We start from the raw sequence: 25827 nt of genomic DNA, 5'->3' as shown, positions 1-25827 counted from the left end.
TTGCTATGCATTGGGTGGCAAGAACTGAGCATAAAATCTATCCTTGAATTCCTTCCAAGTAGAAATGGGATCCTTGGTGATCTTTTCAGTGATCCACCAATGAGCAGCAGTCCCTTTCAAAAACATGCTAGCATGGCGCACCTTTGACTTTTCTGTGAAGTCCTCATCGCTAAAAGCAACGTCGAACTGTGCCACAAATGCTAATACCTTAGAAGCATCATGTTCACCATGAAAAGCATCAAATTTGACAGATTTGTCACCTGCTTTGAATTCCTTGAGCTTCCTGGCATGAGGCTCATGGTCTTCTCTTTTTCTTTTCCCCTTATCCAACGGGGCAGCCCTATCTGCATGGGCTCCATGGGCCGTCATAGAAATTTCATGGGGCACGGTGGCATGTGCTCCACGAACTCGAAATTCAGATGCATGTGACTTACCTGCATATGGCATTGTCTCTCCATGAGACAACTCAGAAGGCAAAATTTTTCTAGAAGTAGACCTGTCACCATGAGATACATGTCTTGCATGCATGAGACTTTCATGCCCTCCATGAGCACTGGCATACATATATCTATCAGGCTTAGTGTCTTGTGGAGAAGATGCATGTCGAGAGGTGACTGTCACCTCTTCCTTTTGCATAAAAGATTTCAGCCTTTGAGACGCGGGATCTCCATGCTTCAAACGAGGTGGATTTTTGAATTTCAGCTCTCCGTCATCCCCCTCTTTAATATCACCTTTGCGGAGGAGGTAGGCAAGTGCCAACTCCCTTGGTTTCTTGCCCACTTCACGAGCCATTGATTCAAAAGTTACATCTACCATAGCATCAGCCTTCCTGGCTTCAATAGCACTTTGCAAATGGGGATCTTCATGCAAAAACTTTAACTCTTGCTCTTGAGCCTGCAAAAGTTTTCTCATATGTTCCATTTCAGCCCTCATAGCATCAGGCTCTTGTTCAAGCATAACTGTCTTTCCTGGAGACAGTTGACCCTTTGATTCACTATCAATAACCCTTTCAAGGGGCTTGTGTCTACCTCGTAGGGCATCAGACCAACGAGAGGCACTAGAGGGACCCCTCGAATTTGGCACTTCCAAAGGGTTGCCTTGGCTGTCCATTGTGTTTTAAGTTTGCTAAGAGCGGGATGTCCAGTACACAGGTTCGTTTCCCCACTAGGAAGAGGGAAACAACCGTGCTCTGATACCAATGAAACCGATCCCGTCAAATGGAAAAGACTCCGTTGGACACCCACACGCTTAATAGCACAACTTTAAAACCACAAATTTGAAATGGACAACTTAATACAACTTGAAATTGAAATGAAATGAAATGGAAAAATGGACACCAGCACTGGGGCCAGAACGGGCCGACCCCCCCCTCAATATATGATATATTTATTGGGAGTATTTAATGAATACAATGCTCCATGGGTTCCAAGAACCAGATAATGTCCATGTACATATGAAAACAGTACCAAACAAATACACTCGAAGTCGAATTTCGATGTAGAAGCTCGAAGCAGAACGACCACTAGTGTGATCCAATCTCTACGGTCCTGTGCTTTCACTAGACTCCGCGGAGAGCGCCACACTGGTGTTCCGAGACCACGCATAGACAGGCGCTCTCGTACAAACGCCTCGCTCTCCCGATCTCAGCACCTTTGGACCGAGGTTCTCCAATAGAGCTTGGACAACCCGGCACCGAACGGGTGTGGCCGTAGAGGGAGTCGGGAATCCCTTACCAGATTTAAACACAAAATACTTTACTTAAATCTGAAATTCACTTACTTGTGGATAGCTGATAGAGAATCAATACCCATGTGTACAGTTACATGAGAGAGACACCAAGATGAAGCCACTTGAAGAAAGAAAACACCGCCTTTGGAAAGGAAGTGCAACCTTTTGCCAAAAAGAAGATGGAGCTGCCGCCTAAGTAGCCGGAGCGAGACTTGCTGGTAACAACAGCCCGGCTGCAGAGTGCAGCGTATTAAAGAAGTATACCCACGGTCTACTGGTGAAGGTCACACAACTGGCTGCTATTGTATGCTGCTGAAGATGGCCCACATTCGCTTGCAAAAGAACAAGGCAACGCAACCTGTGTGTAAACAGCCGCCAAATAAAGGGTTTAGCCGCCTGTGAGAAAAGGGGTGCCTGGCTGCTGTACACAGGCGCCTGGCTGCAGCCTATGTGGGTATTCGCAGCCTGTGGAGTGGCGGCCAATCGCCTGTAGAGGAGCAGTGTGGATGATTCAGCAACCGCCTGGTAAAGTAAGCGCAGCCGTACAGTAAAATATGGCTGCTGCCTTTGCGTAGGAAGAGCAGCCTGCAGGAGAAGGTAGCGTGGAGTAAACAGCCGCCTGTAGTTGTTCATGCGCAGCCTGCAGTAGCATAAACAGCCGCCTTTGATTTGGCTTAACCGGCAGCACGCGATGAAGCACAGGGTGATGAAGGCGCACAAAATCAGTATACGTGCGCAGCCTGAAGAGATGTTCGCCGGTTCTCACGTAAGAAGGTGGAAGCGGTGATGTCTACGCTTGAAGGAGGGAGCCTTTTTTTTATAAAATTAAAGTGAAGTTTTCTCTACGCTTGCATGTGGGTGAGGAGTGTGGGTAGGTGACCAACACTCACTTAAAGTGGGGCTCCCCACCTTGGCCCCTAAGTGGGTGCCCAAAGGGGGTGCCCACTTTTAAGTGTGTGTGAACATTAAACCTTATAAAATAAAAGGTTAGAATATGAAACATTAAAACAACATGTGCGACATACTTACCACATGTTCACATGCACCAAAACTCATCAGAATACAGAGCAGACTTCACGACTCACTGGCAGGCGTCCCCGCTCAGTCAGTAACACGTCAAGCAGGCAAACACACAAATACATGTCATGCGAAAACAGTTTCAAACAAGCCCTTATCTCAATTTCCATCCAAAGGTGCATGTGCAAATAGTAACATGGACATATCTCCCGTTCATGGAACAAGTACAAAATATCTGTCGGCACAAGACTGGCACGACATAAAAACATAAAAACCTGGTCTTTCTATGGAGTGACAGTCCCATAAGTAAGACACAGTTCCACGCACGAGTCTCCCTATGGTGTGACAGTCCCATAGGTAAGACACAGTTCCAGGCACGAGTCTCCCTATGGTGTGACAGTCCCATAGGCAAAACACGGCACGAATACTGGCTCTTCCATGGCGTGACAATCCCATGGGTCGAACACAGTCCAGGTCATACACGGGTGGCACCAGTCTGGCTCCCGTCCATACGACACCATCCTGCTAACACACGGGTGGCACCAGTATGGCTCCCGTCCATGTCAGCAAAATACTGGACTCTTCACATGAGACACCGGCCTGGCCTCAAGTGAACGAGACGCAAAAACTAGAGATGGACCAAATGGTCGGCCAATTGGTGACACTTGCAGCATGAGAGGGTATTTAAAGCCCAGCCAATATTCATGTTTGCTATCTCATAATTCACAAGGTTAAAAGTACAGGTCAAGATTCTGTCTTTATTTTCTTATTTACATCATTCTAATAAAGCAAATACACCATTCGTGGTGGGGGCCCTACAAACGGTATTTGGGACCCAATATTGTGTCCTCTTCTCCCTCTCTCTCTCTCTCAAGAGGAAATCCTTCCATGGCTCGCTGCTCTAAATGGCGGAGTCAATGATGCCTAGGCCCACTCTACGGCACGGCTGTATGATCACTCTCCAGGCCACCTTGGCCCAGGCTGGCCTCCCATCACTGCCTGCCCACAGAAAATTGCGGATCAACTGCTGAACTTTACCAATGCATGCCCTGGAGAAGGGCTAGCAGGAAGTAATATACCACATGGCAACAAGAAGAACCTGGTTCGCCACCACCACTCAGCCGGCTAAGGAAAGCCTCGCTAAACTCCAATATGGAAGCTTCTTCCGAATGCTCAGAAGAAGAGGGGCTAGCTCCTGCTCTGGGGAGATATCGATGCCCACCTAGCATCCACAGATAACGGACTAGAGTTGTTAGAAGTCATCTCCTGTCTTTATCAGACACCAGGGCCTCTGTTGTGGGTGTGCTCACCCTGTTTTAGGTGTTTTATCATTTTTCCTCACTCCCGTATTTTTTTCCCATTTTTTCCATGGTGTGGGTGGCTGCCACAGGCTAGCAGGAGCTTCTGATGCTCGCCGACTGCACTCTTGTTCACATGGAGCTGGCTGACTTGATCAGAAGGAGTCGTGGGTTTTTTCTCTGCTGGCCGACTGGCTGTGCCCAGTCGTGAGGGCTGGTGGGGCATGATGCGCTGGCCGACTGCACTCATGGAGCCATATAAATAGGCCCCATAGCCCCCACATTGTATTCATTCAGTTTTCCTCGGGATCTTGTGTATAGAGAAGAGTTACACGCCTATCTCTCTACTTCTCCTGTGCTGTCTATTTTCTGCACTCTACTTGCTCTTGTGGTCTCAGATTTGGTTATCATTTCCGCTGCGTGTTTTGACATGGTATCAGAGCCCTAGGCTCTTGAAAGATCTTGGGAGTTTTCTGAGCAAGAGGGGGATAGTTACGTTGCTGATTGGTGGACTGTTTGGACTGTTCGGGAAGAGAAGTTGCAAGAGGAAAGCGGGCTAAGGTGCTGGACAGCCACTTGCAGGTTTAAAGTTTTTTTTCCCACCCACCCACCCTTTTCAGTTACGTCCCCGCGATGGCAGATTTGTTAGAGATGGCTGAGAAGCATGTGAAGATCCCGACTCTCCCCACGTTCCCAGTGGACCGTCAGTTGGACGGGAAAAATTACGGCATCTGGAAGGTTATGATGGAGTATGTGCTGGAGTCATATGACCTTGTTGATTTCATCGTCATCGGGGTTCCACGGCCGGAAGCAGAAGAAGGGGAGTTACTGTCGATGAAGAAGGACCGAGAGGCACAGGCACAGATGTGGGATCGTGTCAACGCCAGGGTCCGGTCATTTATTTTCCTCAATTGCACACCACAAGTAATCAATCACGTAAAGCACATGACGTTGGACAGAGGCATATGGCAGCACTTGGCTTCTCTTTATAACAGGGTATCACCCATGAAGAGGATCTCCTTGGAAGTGCAGATGCCGGTTATGAACCCTGCAAAGTCGTCGACGATGCGGGACCACATTAACAAGCTGTAGGCCCTTCAGCAGCAAGTCCTCCAGGCTGGGAAGGAGATATTATCTAAAGACATGGCCATTACTTTGCTGTCCCACTTGCCTCCTCAGTATTCCGCTTTCTACTACTCCTTGATTACGAGTGGCAGGCTCAACACCATTACCTGGGAGGAGCTTGTGCCCATGGTCTTGGACCAGAAGGAACGTTTCACAAACTCTCCTCACGGTGGAGGTTCGGAGGCCTTAACTGGCCAACGGTCGAAAGGCCGGAACAACAACAAGGGCAAAGGGAAGGCTTCACCGGAGAAGTCTTCTGAGAAGAAGCCTGACTCAAAACGAGAGAAACTAGAGGCCGAACGATCCTGCAATGATTGTGGCGAGAAAGGCCACTATTGGAGGAAGTGTCCTAAGCGGACTAGGAAGAGTGCTGATTCTTCAGCCTCAGATGCAAAGACTCTTGCATTTGTGCACTTAGAGATGATGGACTCCGATGCTTCATCGTCTTCTTTGATGTCCAATCGCCTTCTATTTTTGTCAACAACCTTTTTATGCCTATCTTGAGATCTAGCAATAGCTGTTCGTACTTGTGCAAAGGCTACACTTCTCTAGACTGTGCAACACGGGGTGGCACACTTAGGCGCACATTCTATGATGACCTCACCATCTTTACACGGCGCCATTCATGCTATTGCGGGCCATGCATCAACGGTGACTACTCATTGCGCGAGATGGGAGAGTGGGCTAATCCTCAGTTGGAGTAGGTGTTGAGGCGAGAGCGAGGAGCGTTACCCCCCACCACGTTTGATCCTTGCACACTACCTGAGGGAGCATATCATGATTGTTTGACAGATATTTTGACGATGAGTGATGTTTTTGCAGTCATTGCCGAGGAGGACAATGAGGAGGAGGTGGACTACTACATTATGGAATGCACTAGGCCCAAGTGCACACTTGAGTGTGATGTGACTGATGATTATAGATTCTCATCTGATGCCCACAGCATAATAGTTGCAGGTCACTACTATGAGCAGGGTTACATGTGCAAGGGCAGCATCAAGTTTGTGCAATATGAGTGGATCAAGGAGGAGATTATATACTCTCATCTTGTTCTTGCTATGAAACTCACACTTTGGCGAGTTAATAGCAAGAAGGGAGCCCCCCATGGTGCTCCTTAGCCCAACACGAGCATCTTGAGAATCTTGGAGACCCTTAGAGCTAGAGAGTCTGCTAATTGATATTGGAGCCTCCTCCCTCTTTTTTGTTGTATCTACAGTCCTTTTTTTGGTATCTTTCTCTCAGTTTGTATCTTCTACACATATATATGGCATTGCCGCCACTAGACCCACAGGGGCCTGGGGCCATGTGAATGTATTATCATTATGATTTAATGAGTTATGATAGCCATAAGCTTCAAATTGTTCACTCTTGTGTTTTTATGCACAAGTTTAACTTTTATACATGAAATTCGTGGTTCCTAGGGTTAAAAACTATATATACAGGCCATAATTATAGCTGAAAAAATTAGTGAATAAAAAACTTATTTTAAAAACTTTTCCAAAAATAAAAAACGTTTTTAAAAGTATAAAACTCGTATAATACTTCATGTTTTAAAAACGTCTGGCAACTATGATGCTTACATGTCTTATTTTTTACTTTTCAGAAAAAGCCTTGTCACAGAATGCGATATCAAACTGAGCAACATAATCCATCACCTTGGAAGCATATCACTCCCCATGGTTAGCTTCAAACTTGACGGATTTGTCACCTTCGTTTGAGCCTTCTTGTATTAGGCTCTTCCTCCTCTCTTTCTCTTACCCCTATCCAATGCATGGGCCATAGTCATAGGGGATGACCATCCCAGGCCTTCGGGACAAGGGAACGCCGTCCCGGCCTCCCTTTCACGATACCATTCCCTTGGTGCCTGTTTGAGCCTATAAAGACTCTTTTTCAACTTGCATACAAGCTTCTCCTTTCCATTCACTGCATAACCCTCTGGCTGTTGCATATATATCTCCTCATGGAGATCACCGTGAAGAAAAGCAGTCTTCACATCCATTTGAATCAAATCCAGATCATCATGAGCAACCAAAGCTAATACAACTCTAACTGTGGTCATTTTGACCACTGGAGAGAAGATCTCATCAAAGTCCACACCATATTCCTGCTTGAAGCCCTTAGCCACTAACCTGGCTTGTATCTTCCTGCTTGAAGCCCTTAGCCACTAACCTGGCTTTGCATCAAGTGCAACTTTGAGCCTGTAAACTCACTTGCATGGCAAAACCTTCTTGCCTGTAGGCAAATGCACCAACTTCCATGTTCCATTTTTGTGCAGAGAATCCATCTCTGACTTCATGGCACGCTCCCAAAGAACCTTGTCTGCCCTCTGTAAAGCCTCCTTATAACATGAGGGCTCCCCATAGTCAATGAGCATCAAGTAATCAACCCCTCGAACAAACCTGTCAGGGGGTCTGGAGGGTCCTGTGGACCTCCGTACCCAATGACCATCATTTGCAGGTTGCTGTCCAGCCTGCATATCACCTATTGGTGGCTCCTGTTCCATGCCATAAGGTTGAAAGATCATGCCCGGTATCTCCTCTAACTGTGGGATATCCATAGGGATATCTTCTGCCATCTCTAGCTGTCCATTTGGACCATTTTCAGCACCATTTAAGGGCTGGTGGCGCTGCTGTAATGGCTGATTTACAGCCCTTGGTTGTTGTCCATGATGTCCATCATCATCAAAGATGACTCTGCCAGGCTCCTGTTGCCTTGCAGGCTCCTTATACATGCATGTTTCATCAAAAATGACATCATTGCTACATATAATCTTTCTATTCACTGGATCCCAAAGTCTATACCCCATTTCACCTCTGTCACCATATCCTAGGAATATGCATTTGTGAGACTTAGGATCAAGTTTGGTGCGCATTTCCCTCCTGCGTCCTGCGTATGTGCACGTACGCAACGCAACCAAACACTCTCAAGTGCTTGTAGGACGGAGGCTTCCCTGTCCATACTTCCTCTGGCACTTTCCCACCAAGCCTCGTGTTAGGTGACCTTTTTATAAGATGAACGGCTGTCATAACACCTTCAGCCCAAAAACCATGAGGTAGCGCAGCAAGTGACAACATAGAACGGACCTTCTCCTGAATGGTCCTATTCATCCTCTCTGCTGTCCCGTTTTGTGGAGGATCATAAGGAGTAGAGAGCTCCCTCTTGATGCCTTTAGTATCACAAAAGTCCTGAAACTGTTTGGACATATACTCTCCACCATTGTCGGAACGCAAAGCCTTCAGTGTTTTGCCAGTTTGATTCTCAACATGAGCAACAAACTTCTCAAACACTGAGAATGTATCACTCTTCAAACGAAGAGGATAAACCCACACCTTGCATGTGGCATCATCAATAAAAGACACAAAATATTTTGCCCCTCCCAAAGAAAGCTGAGGCATCTCACATACATCTGTATGCACAAGCTCTAACTGAGCATCTTTCTGTCCAAGAGCTTTCTTGTGGGGGCACTGGAGTTGCCTGCCATATATACAATGCTCACAAAACTGAAAACTTGAGAACTTTAAAGAAGGCAAGTAACCAAAACAAGACAATTGCTCCATTCCCTTGACACTCATGTGTCCCAACCGGCTATGCCACATAGAGATTTCCGGCAGCTCGGTTGCATTTACATTAGCATGGTGACAAACACCAGCATGCATGAAGTAAAGAGTGTCCACCTTAGAGCCTCTGGCAACAACCAGTGAGCCCTTACTAATCTTCCACTTTCCACGACCAAATGTGGTAACATAATCAGCATCATCAAGCTGTCCAGTAGAAAGCAGGTTCTTCTTGATCTCAGGCACATGCCTGACATCATGGAGCATAAGCTGTGAGCCATCTGAAAACACAAGCCTCACATCACCTCTGCCAAGAATCTTGCATGCATGGTTATCACCCAAATAAACTACTCCTTCATTGCCAGCAGTATACCTGACAAACAAGTCTCTACAACCTGTGACATGAAAGGAGGCACCTGAATCAATGATCCATGAGTGCATACCATGACCATCTCCTGTAAGAAGTGAATGGGCATCAAGTGAAGACGTGAATAGGACCTCATCCTCACTGTCACTGCATGTGACACATTGACTTCTTCAATCCTGACTCCACTTTTGCCCTTTGGCTTTGCATCTTTGTCTTTGTCTTTTCCTTTGTCCTTTTCCTTTTGATCATTCTTTCATTTGTAGCATTGCTTTTTGAAGTGTCCCTTCTTGCCACAATAATGGCATTCCAAGTCCTTTTTGGAGCGGGACTTGCTCCTTCCCCGTTCTTGGCTTTTACCCCTTTGCTGGGATCTCCCACGTGCATTCATTGCATTGGACTTTCCAACAGAATTGTTCTTCCTGTTCATCTCTGAAGAAGAGCACCCTCCACATCTGCATATGACAGCATAGCATTTGAATTGCTAGTGTGGCTGTCCTGAATGTGTCCCAACTCTCTGGCAAAGTGCATAAGAGAAAGGTGGCTTTGAACTCATCGTCCATTGCCAACTTTTGATTGATTACCTGGCTGACAACACCATTAAACTCATTTAGATGGGCTGTCATAGACGCCCCTTCCTTCATTTGAAGACCTATGAGTTTCTTCAACCAATACACTTTTCTTGAGGCACTTTGCTGGGCATACAAGTCCTGCAATCTTTGCCACATTCCCCAAGCTGTCTTCTCTTCACGAATGCTGAAAAGTAAAGAGTGACACAGACAACATGATAGTAGATCTTGCCAGCTCATCCATATCTTCCCATTCTTCAGCAGTAAGAGAAGCGGGCATTACACCCCTTTCTTTGATGGGCTTGTGTTGCTTCTTCTGGAGCAACACATTATAGCACTGGGTTTGCCAAATGTCATAATTATGTGAGCCTTCAAGCTTCTTGATGTGAAGCAATGAAGAGCTCTCACCTGTGGTTGCCATAGCTATATGCAACGTGTCACAGTCAATGCCTGACTCCCTGCAAGATGTGCAAACACTGCACCAAAAGCACACAAAGTGCTCACAGTTGTTCTCCCAAAGTTTATCTCCCACTACGGAAGCACAAATGCAACTCTACTCCCACTGTATGTGATTAAATCACCAAAATCTGGTTGCTGCAGATTTAGGACAGCACCTTAGATGTGCTCTGTTTCCCTTCCAAAGTACTGTACAACAGTACTAAGTGCTCACCAATGATGTACCAAACCTGTACCGGCAAGTACAGCAACTGAAAATGAGCCTTTTCCTCACTCAAATCAATGTACAGCCATGCCAAAACTTGTACAAAGTTGTACCAAATCTGTACCAACAAGTACAGCAACAATAAATGCTCTCCTGGCTGTCCAAATGAGTGAAAATCAGACTTATACAGTCCCCACCACTGCATACAACAGTCCCGAACAGAAATTGGGCAAAAGCCCCTTGACTGCAAGTGGATTTCTGAGGATTCAAGGCATAAAAGTCTTGCCTGCTGCTTTGCCAAGCTCAACAAGCATAAAATCTTGAAAAGCCCCTTGATTTAAGATCAATTTCTGATCATACATGGTACATCGAGTGCTTGACAGGCATCAACACATTGCCCAAAGCATCAAATGCGAGTGCCTGCATGCAAATCAACCCAATCGGCACAAAAGCCCTTTGATCTGCACTGCAATTTAGGCCCGAATGTGAGATTGCTCACATCATACAGCATGTATGAATGCCCAATTGCACAATTACATCAAAAGCCCCAAATTTTGACATCCAATTTCCTGCAAATTGATCCTGAATGTGACCAATGTCACCCAATTTTGCCAATTTTGCTCAAAATTTGAGCAATTTGGCACCTGTACCTGCTCAATTGATGATTGTACCTGCTCAATTGCAAATCCCAAAAAAAAATTGAAGCATGTACCTCTGAAATTCTTGATTGCAGAAAAGGGGGGTTCGTGCTGATGCTGCTGCAAAAAAATTGTGCAGATAAGCGATAGCTGAGGAGCTCTGGTCGTATGCCTGGTCGCTTCTTCTCCAGGCGGAACAGGCGGAACAGGTATTGGTGCGTAGCTCTCCTCGTTGTGTGCAACACAGTAGACGACCGCAAGCTGTGACATGCGTAGCTCTCGTCGTGGTGTGCAACACAGTAGACGACCGCAAGCTGTGACACGCGTAGCTCTCCTAGTGGGCGACAGGACCTCCACGGGCGCAGAAGACGTCGGGTGACGAGTTGCGCTATCGAGGTCGGCGACGCACGGCGCCCGACTCCTCTAGCTGCGCGCGAAACTGCAGCACGGCGCCCGACTCCTACTGAAGGGAGCTTCACAACGCGCTCCACCTGACCTTTGCCACGTGCTCTTTTCTCAGTCCGAGGCTTTCGAAGATTGCCTGGTAGAGAAGCGCTCCGCTATGCACGTGACCTGTCATGAAATCTGGCAAACAACGGAAACGAGGCGTGCTGAGGGCGCCTGCCTGCGATAACTCAAAATGTAAAGTAGCCCCTTCTAAGGCTACAGAGTTGATGTCGCATTTCTAATTGATCTCCTGCCTGCTGCGCTCTGCAGAACCCAAGAAAACTCGAAAAAAAAAAGGTGTAGCAACATGGGAACGCACTCTCAAATTAGAGGAATCTTGAAACCCTAAAACACAGCCTGCTCTTATACCAGTTGAATGGAGAATTAGGGTTTCACGTGGGAGACATACACAGAGAGAAGGGAGAGAGAGAGAGAGAGAGAGACATGTGGGGATAAGTCAACTCAAGATATGAGTGTGTGACTCCCCTATCACACATGTATATTTGCACTAGTACACATAGTGCACTTAGTACATTAAAAGTACTAGGTGTACTATGTACTATAACTTATGGGCTTGTACACACTATAAGGGTGGGCATAATGCCTTTACCCCAACAGTTCATTACAAATACCATAAACTGCTCAGTACAGTAGTGGTAAGCATTACATATTTTGAATTTTGGGCATTTTTATTTTCTCTGTGAAAATCTTCTGGCAGATACAGGCAGACTTTCTTGCAAAGAAAACTCTACAGGTTTCTTGCAAGGTTTTGGGTGCAGTAACTTTGGGCAATTTTTGGGCATTTTGGCACTGTGTAAGCCATTTTTGCTGCTCTACTCAGTCAATGGTGCATTGTGTTGCACATTCAGAGGATTGAGAGTGCAGGCATATTTGGGTTAACTGTATTCAGTGGAGTACAGTTGCTTTCAGGGTTCTTGCTATAGGGTTTTTTGATACACAGGTACAACATTGTGCATTGGCATAATGGCAAATCAACAGCAGAGTGATGTATTCACATATTTGTCTAAGGAAGACAAATTGGACGGCACGAACTACTCCTTGTGGAGTTTATGCTGAAAAATGTGTTCGTGGCAAAAGGTCTTTGGGATTTTGTTAGTGGTGATAAACCACGTCCAGATCCATTAGCACTAGAGACTCCTTCCCAAGGGGGTGCTCGTGGACGAGGACAACAGGTACAGGCTCCAGGTCAGCCATTGCCTGTTCAAAGAACAAATGCTCAGAAGACATGGGATGCCAGAGATGCACAAGCCTTGTCACTCATTGCATTGTCAGTACAGAGGTCTATTATACCTCATATTCGTTCAACTGGCTCTTCACAGAATGCATGGGTGACTTTGGAGCAGATGTATGCTGCTCGTAATGAGGCTCGGATCTCGTTTTTTAAAAGAGAGCTCGAAAATCAGAAAATGCATGAAGGAGATGATATGTCTAGCCACTTAAACAAGCTGCAGGATTTAAGAGAGCAACTCATCAATGTGGATGAGATTATTCCTGAGACACAGCTTGTGTCCACCATCTTGCACTCTTTGCCAAGATCTTACTTGGCTTTTCATACCTCTTTGAACCTCAGCATGAGGAATGCTGTTGAACCCCTCAAGTATCAGGAACTTGTTGCTCTCTTGCTACAAGAAGAGCAAATGAGGAAGAATATGAATATGAACACAAGTGCTGAACAAGCATTTACTACAGGTCAAAAGGGGAAAGGCAAATCTCAGCCAGAGTTCAAATCAGAATTCAGGTGATGGTGGTTCATCTCAGGATACCAAGAAAGGTGATGGACAGCCCAAGAAGAAGGGCAAATGCCATTACTGTAAGAAGCCAGGTCACTACATCACAGAGTGTAGAAAGAGGATTGCCAAAGAGAAGGCAAAGGAATCTGGGATGTCTCTAAATGATGCCTCTAAAGCTCCTCCAAAAACTGCTTCTTTTGTTGAGGACAGGGATTACTGTTTCTATACATGCAGCTATGATGCCTCTTGGTCTTCACAGGCACTCAGTATGACAGAGCATGCATGTACTTGGTATTTTGATAGTGGTGCTTCAAAGCATATCACATCTCGCAGGGATTTGTTTTGTCATGTAGGCCCTGCTCCTATTGGCAAAACTGTTCAGTGTGCCAACAATGCTTCATATCCAGTTCGTGGCATTGGGGAGATTCAGCTCACAGCCATTGATGGCTCTATTCTTCGCCTTACAGATGCCTTATATGTACCAGGGATAAAGAAGAATTTGTTGTCCATTTCTTCTTTAGCACATTGTGGTATGCAAGTCCACTTTGATGATGACAAATGCATGGTCAAAGACAAAGCTAATGCTTTGACCTTGATGCTTACTGGTACATTATGTCATGGACTTTATCAGTTGGATGCATTTCAGCCAGTGGATCAGTCTGCTTATAATGCATTCACTCTTACTCCAGCTATGGTTGATGCGGAGTTATGGCATGCTCGCATGGGGCATGTAAATTTTGGTAGTCTTATGCTTATGCAGCGACATAACATGTGTACAGACCTACCTCTCATGGAGAGGCCTCCAGATCACATTTGTGAAGGATGTATTTTGGGAAAAATGCATAGGTTTTCCTTCCCACGTGATCAGGCTCACGAGCAACTGCAAAGTTGCAGCTTATACACAGTGATCTTTGTGGTCCCATGCAGACGAAGTCATTAGGAGGTTGCTTCTATTTTACTACATTTATTGATGACTTCTCTCGTATATGCTGGGTCTATCCTTTGACACAGAAATCACAAGTATATGATGCATTTTTGGCCTTTGTAGCACTTGCTGAAACAGAGTCAGGATGCAAGGTTAAGACTCTCCGTTCTGACCGAGGGGGGGAATATATGTCACACATGTTGAATTCCTTTCTTGAGAGTAGAGGTATAAAACATCAGTTGTCACGTGCATCCCGCACTTGGATGCCACGTAGACATTTCTGTACAGAAGGTGCAGGACCTGGGATGGTGAACTGGTCCCATGTGAGCCCAGTCCGGGACAAGTCAGCCAGGGATCCATCTCAGTCGTCCGAGGTCAGGTGTGCATTGTCCTGCACATGAGTCCAAGGTCAGGTGTGCACTGTCCTGCACATGAAGCAGTGCCAGTCCGCGCTGTGAGTCTCCCTCTGGAATGATGTCAGATGTTCTGTGTATCTAGTTTGCAACTGGATGCCAAACCTCTGTAGGCATGTAATTTTGCATGTAGAGATGGGGCAAGCCCATAGGGCTACCCCAGTGCGAAGAATTGCACTTGCACTCTTAGTATGGGCATGGGGGAGGTGTAGAACCACCCCCAAGGGGCCAGGAGGGCCCAAGCTTTGCCCACCAGCCAAGGCATGGGCTGGAAGGGCTGTCGGCCAGCTCTAGGGCTGCTGTACAGGCAGCCGACAGGGTTTGAAACCCTAACCAGCAGGTCAGGCCAGGTGTAGGGGCAGTCCCACACCTCTGCGCAGCATGCCCAGCAGCCAGGAGCTGTCCCAGAATACATGCGCAGGCTGGACAGCACTTATTAAAGTGTGAAGGCATTTTATTAAATAAAGACCCAGTCGTGGAGCTTCCTGAAGCCAGCCGACTGGATGCTAAGTGGAGTATAAATACTCCAGCCCATAATCCATGAATCCATCTCATAATTCACCAAGTGCTCCAAGCAAACAAGGGCCAGGACAGCCAAGAACTTGCTAAAGCAAAGGGGTGAAGGACTGAAGGTCAAGGGCAGGTTTTCCAGCCAAGAAAAGGTCAAGTACTTTGTATTTGTTTTCAGATTTACATCATTCTAATAAAGCAAATACACCATCCGTGGTGGGGGCCCTACAGAGGGTAATTGGGACCCAATACTGTGTCCTCTCCATCTCCCCCTTCTCTCTCTATTTTCTGCACATCGTCTTTCAGTTTGTGCGTTAATTCCGTCGCAAAAAGAGTGCTGATTTCTGAGTTTTGAAGTACCGATCCTTCTCCGAAGCTTCCGCATATTACAGTGGTATCAGAGCCTACTTCAAGGACAAAGATTCAGCATAGAAAACCAGAAAATTTTTTCGCTCGTATGGTTGGTTTTTAGACGCCGGTGGACTACCCCTTTCGGAGTGACTCCTGTCCCTCGAAGGACGGTTGGTTTTTAGCCTCCGGAAGCCTCCGGAAGTCTCCCACACAGATAGTGGATGGTCACATTGCGTTCCGGAAAGGAATTGCATTTTCCCGCTATGGCGAGCTTTGGCGACGAGAGAGAACCAGAACCATGGGACCAGAGTGCACCAGGCAGCCCAGCTAGTGCACCCGGCTTGAGTGTAACAGACATGTTCCAGCAGATGATGCGAGCAATCGCGCGCAGACCAGACAACCAAGTTGGATGAGCAGAAGGCGCGGATTTTGGCTCTGGAGGAGCGTTCTCGCTCTCCAGCGTCGCGTTTTCCATCTCCTCCTCCCTCTCCTTCCGTACCCCAGATACCAGATCCTCGTCACAGGGACCCTCTCGAGGGGTCACAGCCGCAGCCAAGCTCCTTGCTTGAGATGCAGATGCGGGCATTGGAGATTCGACAACGAGAAGACGACGCCATGCGACGAGTGGAACACGAGCGTTACCTCAGAGCTTTGGACGCCAGATTGACACCGGCGGCGCCCTCAAATCATTTTCCCGAGAAAATGAATTTCAGTAAGTATAATGGTAAACTCGATCCCACTACTCTGTATTCATGGTTACATCAATTTGAAGCTTACTTTGCCGCAGTTAGGAAAACAGATATTGACAAAGTGATCTTAGCTAGTTGGTACTTGGAAGGTGAGGCCATTCCTTGGTGGACTCAGTGGGCTCATGCCCACACCAGAGCAGGTATGGCAGCTTATGTGTGGGACGAGTTCGTCCGCGACCTTAAGCAGCGGTTTCTACCGCCCCACTACCTTGAGCGACTCGAAGACGAGTTCAGGGGAGCGCGTCAGAACGCGCAACTAGTCCTTCAGTTTGCCAATAAAATTTCGACCTTGTGTCTGCAATTAGGCTTATCTGATACGGACAAGAAAGGGCAGTTTTTGTATGGCCTAGACACGCAAATCCAATGGGAGGTGCGTATGTTTAGGCCAGCCACCTTTGAGGACGCACTCTCGCTTGCGCAGAGTGCAGAAATGAAGCACAATGGTGGCAAGCCCAAGACTTCCCAACCGGCTTCTCCCAAGGCTAACGCCTCGGGGGGCAAAAGCCAAAACCAGACGGGGTCTTCCCCAGGACAGGGCCCGGGAGCCTCTGGCTCCAAGAACTCGAACAATGCGTCTAAGCTTACTGCAGACCAAAAAGCGGAGGCAGGCAAGACAGGTGGCAAGTGGAGCTTTCTCAGTACAGGCAGGAGGGTAGATGTTTCTTTTGTCACACAGAAGGACTTACTTCTCGGGATTGTCCGAAGAAGCCTCCAAAGGCCACCGCCGCCTCCACAGCTTCCGTGGTGAGCACAGCTCCCACACACAGACCCCAGCAGCTACCCCTAGTTCTTCAACCCTCGGTGCTTCAGTTGGAGCAATTATTAGCCGGGCTACCCAGCCTTGGGCGCTTGCGCATACTTGGCCGGCTGCAAGCCTGACCACCAGCATAGACACCCAAAAGCCAACGCTTGCCCAACGTGAAACACGTCTCGACCAGCAGCCCTTCACGACCAGCGATGCAGTGTTCGCCTCGCACGCTGTCTCTCTCTCTCTCTCGCGCGTTCATCAAAAGCAGACGTGCTGTTTTTTCTTTTTTCTCTCTCTACAGTACATGTAACTGCACAACGATTCAGACCTCTTCTTTGCCAAGCAAAAAGACCCACTTAGACTACCACCTCCCATCAACATGGGTTTCTTTGATGAAGGAAAACACATACTATTCTGAAATCTACAAAAACAGCAAGCTTTTTTAACACATACCGTTCTTCCACCTCATCTTCTCTACCTACCGACTTGCTCGCTCACGAGGTATGCTCTGATACCACTGTCAAATCCCCACGGATCCCCTCGTGATCGATCTTGGTTCGAAACTCGAATCCTGCAAACAAACGAACAAACAAACAAGCAAAGCGGGTGCAGGCCTGACTCACCTCCCAACCATGACAGCCGTGGGCAAGCCCACAGTCTTGGTGTCCCCACCGAGCCACGAGCTGAGCTAACTAGATTGACGTACCGACCAATCTCCTCCTCGCGACGTCCCATACCGCCACGAAGCTGCCCTCGCGGGCCTCGTGATTGCTGCCGGCCTCGGCTGCGTAAAGCAAGTGCACGTCTGCACTAGATCTAGGCTCCAAGACCATAGAGCTCTCACAAACTCGTGAGACTCTCTATATCCCAATAACTAACCTTGGCCACCCTTTTATAGGCTCTTGGCCGGTCATCGAGCGTTCACCCTTGGCCGCCTGCCCGTCCATACTTGGGTGCCCACCCGTTAATATTTCCCTAACTCAGCTCGTCAATCAGCCTGCCTAGTTCCAAGCTTCCCCAAGCCTCGAAACTAGTCTTGCGTGCGTGTAGCACACGATAGATACACATTATGCACATGACAATTAGAAATGGAATCCCAAGAGAAAGGAGGATGTTGATACGGCAGTGGCTTGCTTCTTTTTTCATGATCATATTGCCTTCCATGCTGTCAGATCTGAGTACTTCAAGGTTATGGTGAGGAAGATGTTAGAAGTCATCTCGTCTTTACTGAGACACCAGGGCCTTTGTTGTGGGTGTGCCCGCCCTTGTAGGTGTTGTTCTCATTTTTCCTCACTCCCTGTATTTTTCCCCATATTTTTTCCATTTTTCCATGGCTTGGGGGGGCAGTCATGAGCTCGCAGGCGCATCTCTTCTGGCCGACTGTACACCTCTTCTTTTAGACCTGGCCTATTGAAGTTTGCTGGCCAACTGGTCGTGGAGATTTGTCCCTGTCGGCTGCCTTTAGAGCAGGCCGACTGCTACTTGGGGGCCATATAAAATGGCCCCACAGCCCCTTGCCATTGTTGTATCATTATTCAGGATCTTCTGTGTGTTCTTCTTTGTGTATATAGAGCAGAGTTACACGCCTCTATCTCTCCCCTTCTCTTGTGCTGTTTTTCTGCACTGTGTTTGCTCTCGTGTTCCCAGATTTGGTCATCATCTCCGCTGCGTATTATGACATGGTATCAGAGCCCTAGGCTCTTGATAGTTCTTGGGATTTGTGTGAGCAAGAGGGCGACTGTTGTGTTGCTGATTGGTGGACTGTTCAGGACTGTTCAGGAAGAGGAGAAGCAAGAGGATGGCGGGCTGATTTGCTAGACAGCCACTTGCAGGTGTAAGTTCTTCTTTGTTCCCACCCACCCACCTTTTTTCAGATAACATCCCCGCAATGGTAGATTTGTTAGAGATGGCTGAGAGGCATGTGAAGATCCCTACACTCCCCACGTTCCCGATGGACCGTCGGTTGGACGGGAACAACTACAGCATATGGAAGGTTATGATGGAATCTGTTCTGGAGTCTTACGACCTTGCTAATTTCATTGTTGTTGGGGTTCCACGGCCAGAAGTAGAGGAAGGGGAGTTACCGTCAACCCGAAAGGACTGGGAGGCACATGCACAGTTGTGGGATCGTGTCAATGCCAGTGGTACGCCAATGGTATATGGCAGCATTTGGCTTCTCATGTTAGAAGTCATCTCCTGTCTTTGCTGAGACACCAGGGCCTTTGTTATGGGTGGTGTTCTCATTTTTCCTCACTCCCCGTATTTTTCCCCATATTTTTTTCATTTTTCCATGAAGAGGATTTCCTTGGAAGTACAGCTGCAGGTTATGAGCCCTGCAAAGTCGTCGACGATGCGGGAGCATATTAACAAGCTGCAGGCTCTTCAGTAGGAAGTTCTCCAAGCTGGGAAGGAGATATCGTCAGGGGACATGGCCATAACGTTGCTGTCGCATTTGCCCTCTCAGTACTCAACATTTTACTCGTCTTTGATTACCAGTGGTAGGCTCAGCACCATCACATGGGAGGAGCTTGTGCCCATGGTCTTGGACCAAGAGGAACGATTCACGAACCCTCCACAAGGCAAAGGTTCGGAGGCCTTAACTGGCCAACGGTCGAAAGGCCGTAACACGGGCAAAGGGAAGGCTTCATCGGAGAAGTAGGGGGGAAGCATTCCTCCCAGGTGTTATATGTTCCGTCACTTGGTTTTCATCTGTTGTCAGTGCATCAGGTTTGCAAGACTAGCGTACAGGTGGAACTTGATGAGCATTTTGTTGCTCTCCGAGACAAGGCAACAGGCCAGGTAGTGTGGGAAGGCGGAGTGGAGAATGGAGTTTACAAGCTTTCAACACTCTCTCTCCCAGGTCCTCAGTTTTGTGATGAGTGGCAGTATGGTAATGGCCACTTAAGTGTGGATACGCTGCAGGTGCAGGCTTTCCCGGACCAGATGGTAGATAGCTTGCCAGTTGATGACAGCACTTGGCAGCAACTTTCCAATACAGATGTTGGTAGTTCTTGTGTTTGTCAGTTAGAGGAAACTTTACAAGTGACCTATGCTCTGATGTCTCCTAGCATTCGGGATATAGAAACTCATGTAGATGAGGATGTTCTTTCCACGGGGACCTCTTGGAAAGCCAGGCAAGTGGCAGTTGATTACTTGCAGAAGGAGGTGGTTGTTGCTCATTCTTCAGGCTTTGTGGTTCCGGATTCAGAGAGGGGGTTTGACAGGTTTCAAAAGGCCTTGCGTGGTCTTCAGCAGGTTTCCGGGACTTGGCTTTCCACCGTAACATGTGTTGATCCTTGTGAGCAGTGTGGTGCCTCTTTGACTCGGAAGCAGAATGGTTCATTGATTTGGTTGATGGATACCAGATTGGATGGGAGCTTCCTGATGAGGCCGATTAACTTGTGATTAACTTGTGTTTGCAGATGACTCTTTGGGAGGCAGGATTGCGTATCTTGTGGTTTCTGCGGCATGCGAAGGATCATGGACTCTTTTACACAGGAGGGGGATTGATGGATGGAGTCCTACTCCACGGTTGGAGTGACTCAGATTGGGGAGGAGATCCAGACACGAGGAGATCTACTTCAGGCCCATGTGCAGTTTTATGGGGCAGTAAGAGGCAGTCATCTTTTGCCTTGTCGTCGATAGAGGCAGAGTACCGGGCTGCTTGTGGTGCTGCCTGTGAGGTGGAGTTCTTGCCTCCCAACGCTGTGGAGAAGATCATGAGCAATTCGGACAAGATAGAGAGAAAAGATAATGAGTTTGTGTAGACATATATGAACAAATTCTGGAAGATCTATTTGGAGGTCTCTCCATTTTTGTTCCTCGGTGAGCCTGAGGAGAAGAGGAAGTTCAAGTTTGGATTTCAACCCTTCACAAGTCTGGTTTTGATACGCATCACACTGCTACTTTACAAGGCTACATAGCTGCTGCTCTTGCCACCAAGCAATTAGAGCATAAATTGTTGCGTTCTGGCAAAGGAAACCATGCTTTCAAGGGCAAAGAGAGGGTAAAATCATTAAGTCGTGCAATATTCTCTCTCTCTCTCTCGATCTTTGATCCTCCGCAGCCTAGGACCTGCAGCTTAGCTCTCACCTGCCACATGTGAGCCTGAATGGCTTGCCATAAAACCTTAACTCTTATAGAATAGTGAAAAACTATATATTTTTCGACCGTCTTCCAATCACAGAAGTGAAGGGAGCAAGGCTTTGATACCAATGACAACACTCTTGCCCACACTCTACGTCGCTGGCACGTCAGAAACACCAACCCTATGTGCCACACCCAACATCTAAGGCATGTTATAGCTACCATTAAGCATGCTCTAGGCGACTGGCATGTCAGAAACACCAACCCTATGTGCCACACCCAACATATGAGGCCTTACCGCGTGTTACAGCTACCATTAAGCTAATCAATATGCAGAAGCTGTCATACCAAAATGCAAGGTGCAAACTCATAAGATTATCAAGAGACTAAGACAAATGTGAAGTTAAGAAAAAATGAGTCAAAAACTCAATTTATTTGTTAGATGTCATACCGAGATGAAGTCAAAAGCTTTCGTATCTTCTTTCTTTGCAAAATCTGCTGCTGCTGTAAACTTTGAAGTCGCATCTCCTGAAAAATCAAAGCCATCCCCGAGCACTCTTCCAGATCCTGTTGCTCCTTGAGGATTCCCTCCATTCATCACACTCATGCCCATACTATGCCTCTGTAGTCCAGCCATTCCACTTAAAAGCTGTTGCTGGAAAAAGGCATTACCAGGTACTCCCATCCCGAAGTTTTGTGACATAATTATGGGTGCTTGATAGCCTCCAACCATTCCCATCGGAAGCATGACAGAGGAATTCAGATGTGTCATTTGAGGATTTAACAAACTTCCAAACATCTGAGATGACATAGCATTGCCATGATGAGGAGCCTGTACAGATGAAGACTTTGAAAAGGCACCACCATCTTCAACAAGTCCATACAATGGACCACCATTCCCAGAATCTTTCAAAAAAACATCCCCCATTATGTCAGCCACACAATCAGAAGATGCAGGTCGGTTGACAATCATGGGCTTATCTTTCTCATCATGCAAACCATTGAGTAAGAGGTCAAACCCTCCTTCAACTGATGACCTGTTATCTAAAGAAAGACCTGAGAACAAGTCCCCAGTTGACTCATCCACTGCCCTGTCTGCTGTATGGAAAGATAGTCCAGCAAACACATCCTCAGAACCAGTTCCAGCACTGGCTTCTTCATCTCCAGCCCACAAACCTTCTCCTAGAAGATCACCTGTTGTAGCAGATAAACTCGAATTAACATCCCCTGTTGTCGAAGTTGAGACGTGTGGCACACTCTTTTCATCAGCCAACAAATCTGACTCTCCGGTGTCAATTAGATCAGGCATGTCATGTACCACAACAGGCTGTGATACATCCTTGGGATCTGCTGGCCCTTCTGACTCCTTCTCAGAAGAATCCTTTACAGAAGCTCCAAGATGATCAAGGATCTGTCCTTTGACAGAAAAAATGGCTTAAACTTCCATGAAATGCTAGCTTTAAAAGAACCTTGAATACTCACATTGATAAGAAAAAGCCACCGTGGCAAAGACTTCTTTGAGAACTAGTGTATTGTTATTTATATAACACAAGCTACCTCCTAGGACCGGGTGGCATACCTTAAGAGCTTTATCCCTTACAGATGTCTGAGGCGACTGAAGACAATCATGGATAGCACCTGCATCTTCTTCAAAAAAATCTATAACTTCTCCAAAGAAATCATGGTCATGCTGGCGCACTATTGCCTCCAGAACACATAAAGCCTTGAATCGAACCTGTAATTGAACTATAAATTAACAATAGTTCTTTGAATGAGAGCAAGAACAAGACTTATAACTGTCCTTGACCATGGAACTGAAAGTGCTGGGAGTGTCCTCATGGTTAGACAACATACCTGCCAAGCATGTGAATGTAGCTTTGATTCCAATGCATGGCAAAGGTTCTTTCGATCCAGTTTCACAACATTCACTAAGAATTTTTGCAGACTTTCTCGCGTAGGCTGTAAGCGCATCCCTCCAGGAGCTGTAATAGTGTCCAGAAGTCTCTCTTCCAGTGACACCCCCGCTCGGCCATTGTCTGCTTCTGCCCTCGTAATACTGGCATCGTGCTGAGAAACCCGAGAATTGTATGCAGAGGGCTTAGCATTTACACCAGTGATCTCTGAAGAATCTCTTGCATCTCCTCTCTCATCTCGTTCAAATCTGTCAAATGTCTCTCTTTCTGATGTAAGGGACTTCCGCAGGCTGGGACCCTTGTAGCTTCCAATATCATTTCTCATATTTCCAATGTTCCCCCCTGAGTAGCCACTGATAATGGTTAAGCCCTGCTTGATAGAAGCACTCCCAAATTCTATAACATCACTCACAACATTCGTTATTGAAGATTTCTTTCCATCTGTAGTTACAGGCATCTCGTAATTGGTGCTTCCAAATCCCATGATACGCTTGTTAACCTCTTCTGTTTGGGGAAGCTTTTCCTCGGAGGCAAAAATGGCAGCTATTGCTTCGTGTGCAGTGTCTCGCACTGCCTTGTTAAGAGCATCACCCCTCAAAGCATCAGGATGGCCCTTATATTCAAAAAGCTGACGAACCACTGCTGATTGGCGCTGCATCTGACGTTTGAACTCCGTCCCACCTTTCACCACAGCATATTTGATCATCCTGAGAGTCTGCCAAGTCCAAATATTTTCTTTACTTAAAAGATGCATGGGAGGCACTTAGGGGAACCAAACTACAAACTAGAAATATAGCAGAGAAAATCATATAGTTGAAATAGGGGAGAGCCGTAATAACACGATGCAAACCGTTTGTATGGCAGGATGACATATGTGGCTAAAGGCCTTTTGTTTCAAAAAGGCAGTTACCTTCTGCTTAACCCGAGGACTCTTGCTGTCTAGACGCTTCATAGTATACTCCACCATCTCACGGACCATGTCGCTCGAGGAAGTCCGGAGCATATCACAAACCTCGTCCAAGCGATAGACAGGAGCCACCTTGTCATCATCTGTTACAACGTGATCAATGAGGCGGGTCCTCCGGTAAGCCTCCACAGCTCGCTTACTGGACTCCATCTCTCTGCTGCTTTAGAAGATGGAGAGAATAGCACAGCTTAACCAGATCAATGTTAGATCTGCAGAAGCCAAATGATCACCACCCTATCCTCTACTGTTGAGCAGAAACCCTCGCTGCTACTGTTGGGTGGGGTACAGTTAATCAAAGCCCATGTAAGGACCCCTAAAACTGTTGATCGTGAAGCGTTACTGATGTTGATCGAAAGCCTTAATGCTGTTGAACGGAAAATAATATTGTTGATCCGAAATCGTAACAATGTTGATCCAATACCCTAATAAAGTTGATCAAAAACCCTACTGTTCGCAGATCTGCAAATCCACAGCAAGTATCAAATAATCCACCGCCGGGAATCTAAATTCGTACTGCTCATCAGAAGCCCTATAACTTCTGAACAGCAACCCAACCAGAAACCCTGATACTGCTGATAAGAAACACCTAATCCAGTCTCGAGAGGGAATAATCCAGTCTCGAGAGGGAACAGAGGAAAGAAAGAGATCATACCCGCTCAAACTTGGAAGCCCTGGGCCATTAGAGGTCCGCCATGGAGATAAGCTTTCTGTACTGTGAAGTCGGTCGGAAAGCCATCTGATGAGAACGAAACGGGCTTCAATCTTCCCCTTGTGCTATATTCTTACCGTGAAGGGAGAGACTGGTCAATAACTTGGTCGTTATTTGTGTCACTTGCTGTCATGAGCATTTTGGGACACATCTAACTTTTGGAAGAGATCTCCCACGCCCACATTTTGGGACACACCTAACTTTTGGAAGAGCCCAGGAAAAGTTTTGTTTTTCCTAGATGCAATGTGTAAAGGGCCTAACGAAGTTATTGACCCATCTTACTTTACAAGCAGGGACAATAGCCCTCCTGTGAACGTGAGTTCAAACCCCACTCATGTTGGGGAATGGTCGCTTTAGGATCTTTACATACTCACTGTTCCCCTAAGAATTGTGTGGTTTATCCTCACCACCCATGGTGATGGAGGACAGGGGATTTCAAGTAATTTGTGAAATGAAACACAAACCCAACATTTTTTTCTTTAACTCTTTCCCACATTGCTACAACCTAATCGTTTGACAGATACACTCAAGTCGTAAAATCCATTGTGTTGAAAGAATGTGCTCACATAGGCATAACAACACTATGGCAAGGATCATCATTGCAAATACCTCAAAAAAAAACATATATGACAAGGAACGAAGAAAGCGTACTTGATTTGAGTAGTAGTCATGGATGGACCCATCCGCATGTAGCACATGCCCTCAGCCTCTACAAAATGCTCTCAACCCCTTGCATGCAAGTGAAAACTGACCACAATGACTCCATAGCCAAACTGAGTAGCCTCACAACGAGAGCAAGAGGTAAACCTAATAAAGAAAAAAGACACAAAGAGGAGGAACCACTTGGAAACCATAGCAAGAAAAGAATACAAAAAAATCCCTAACGTGAGAGAGCAAGAAAGAGAAACGGTTGATTGCATGCACTATTGCTTACTCAACCCACCAACTAGACATAACTCATGGTTAAAGTTCACACACATCTACAAACTTCTTTTTTTATGCTATCAAATAATTTTCAGTTCATATGAAAAAAAAACCAAAATAAGCAAATCCTAGCCATCCATTCACTTCACAACATAACCACCATAACAAATAGACCAAAACGCCTTAACCCATGAAATTTTTTATCCAAATTGCTCCATGGTCATGCATAGAATATTATCCCCAATCGATTAAAATAAGGTGAGGTTTTTACCTTGGCCTATTTCCCCTTCTAAGAACTTACACATCATGTGATTTCATAACTAAACATTGTCCCCAACCGATCAAAACAAGGAGAGGTTTTTACCTTGGCATGTTTTTCC

General features: G+C 46.6%; 1 protein-coding gene across 2 annotated transcripts in view; it reads right to left on the bottom strand.

Annotated features, from left to right (window-relative positions):
• LOC147633466 (protein MODIFIED TRANSPORT TO THE VACUOLE 1-like) overlaps positions 1 to 24720 on the bottom strand; it is a 59079-nt gene extending 34359 nt beyond the window's left edge. For both annotated transcript variants that reach the window (XM_086806549.1, XM_086806548.1), the window contains exons 1-5: positions 24467 to 24720; positions 23758 to 24273; positions 22789 to 23562; positions 22514 to 22669; positions 21386 to 22345 (exon numbers count right to left, since the gene is read on the bottom strand). In XM_086806549.1, coding sequence (XP_086662675.1) covers positions 21386 to 22345; positions 22514 to 22669; positions 22789 to 23562; positions 23758 to 23964 — 2097 coding nt within the window. In that variant the 5' untranslated portion in view covers positions 23965 to 24273; positions 24467 to 24720. The remainder of the gene's footprint in view (positions 1 to 21385; positions 22346 to 22513; positions 22670 to 22788; positions 23563 to 23757; positions 24274 to 24466) is intronic.
• Positions 24721 to 25827: the final 1107 nt, after the last annotated feature.

Source organism: Cibotium barometz, chromosome 12, assembly GCF_041138505.1.
Source record: "Cibotium barometz isolate CiBa-2024 chromosome 12, ASM4113850v1, whole genome shotgun sequence".
NCBI lineage: Eukaryota > Viridiplantae > Streptophyta > Polypodiopsida > Cyatheales > Cibotiaceae > Cibotium > Cibotium barometz.
Note: the sequence above shows the minus strand (reverse complement) of the source record. Positions and strands in the feature narration are given on the sequence as shown.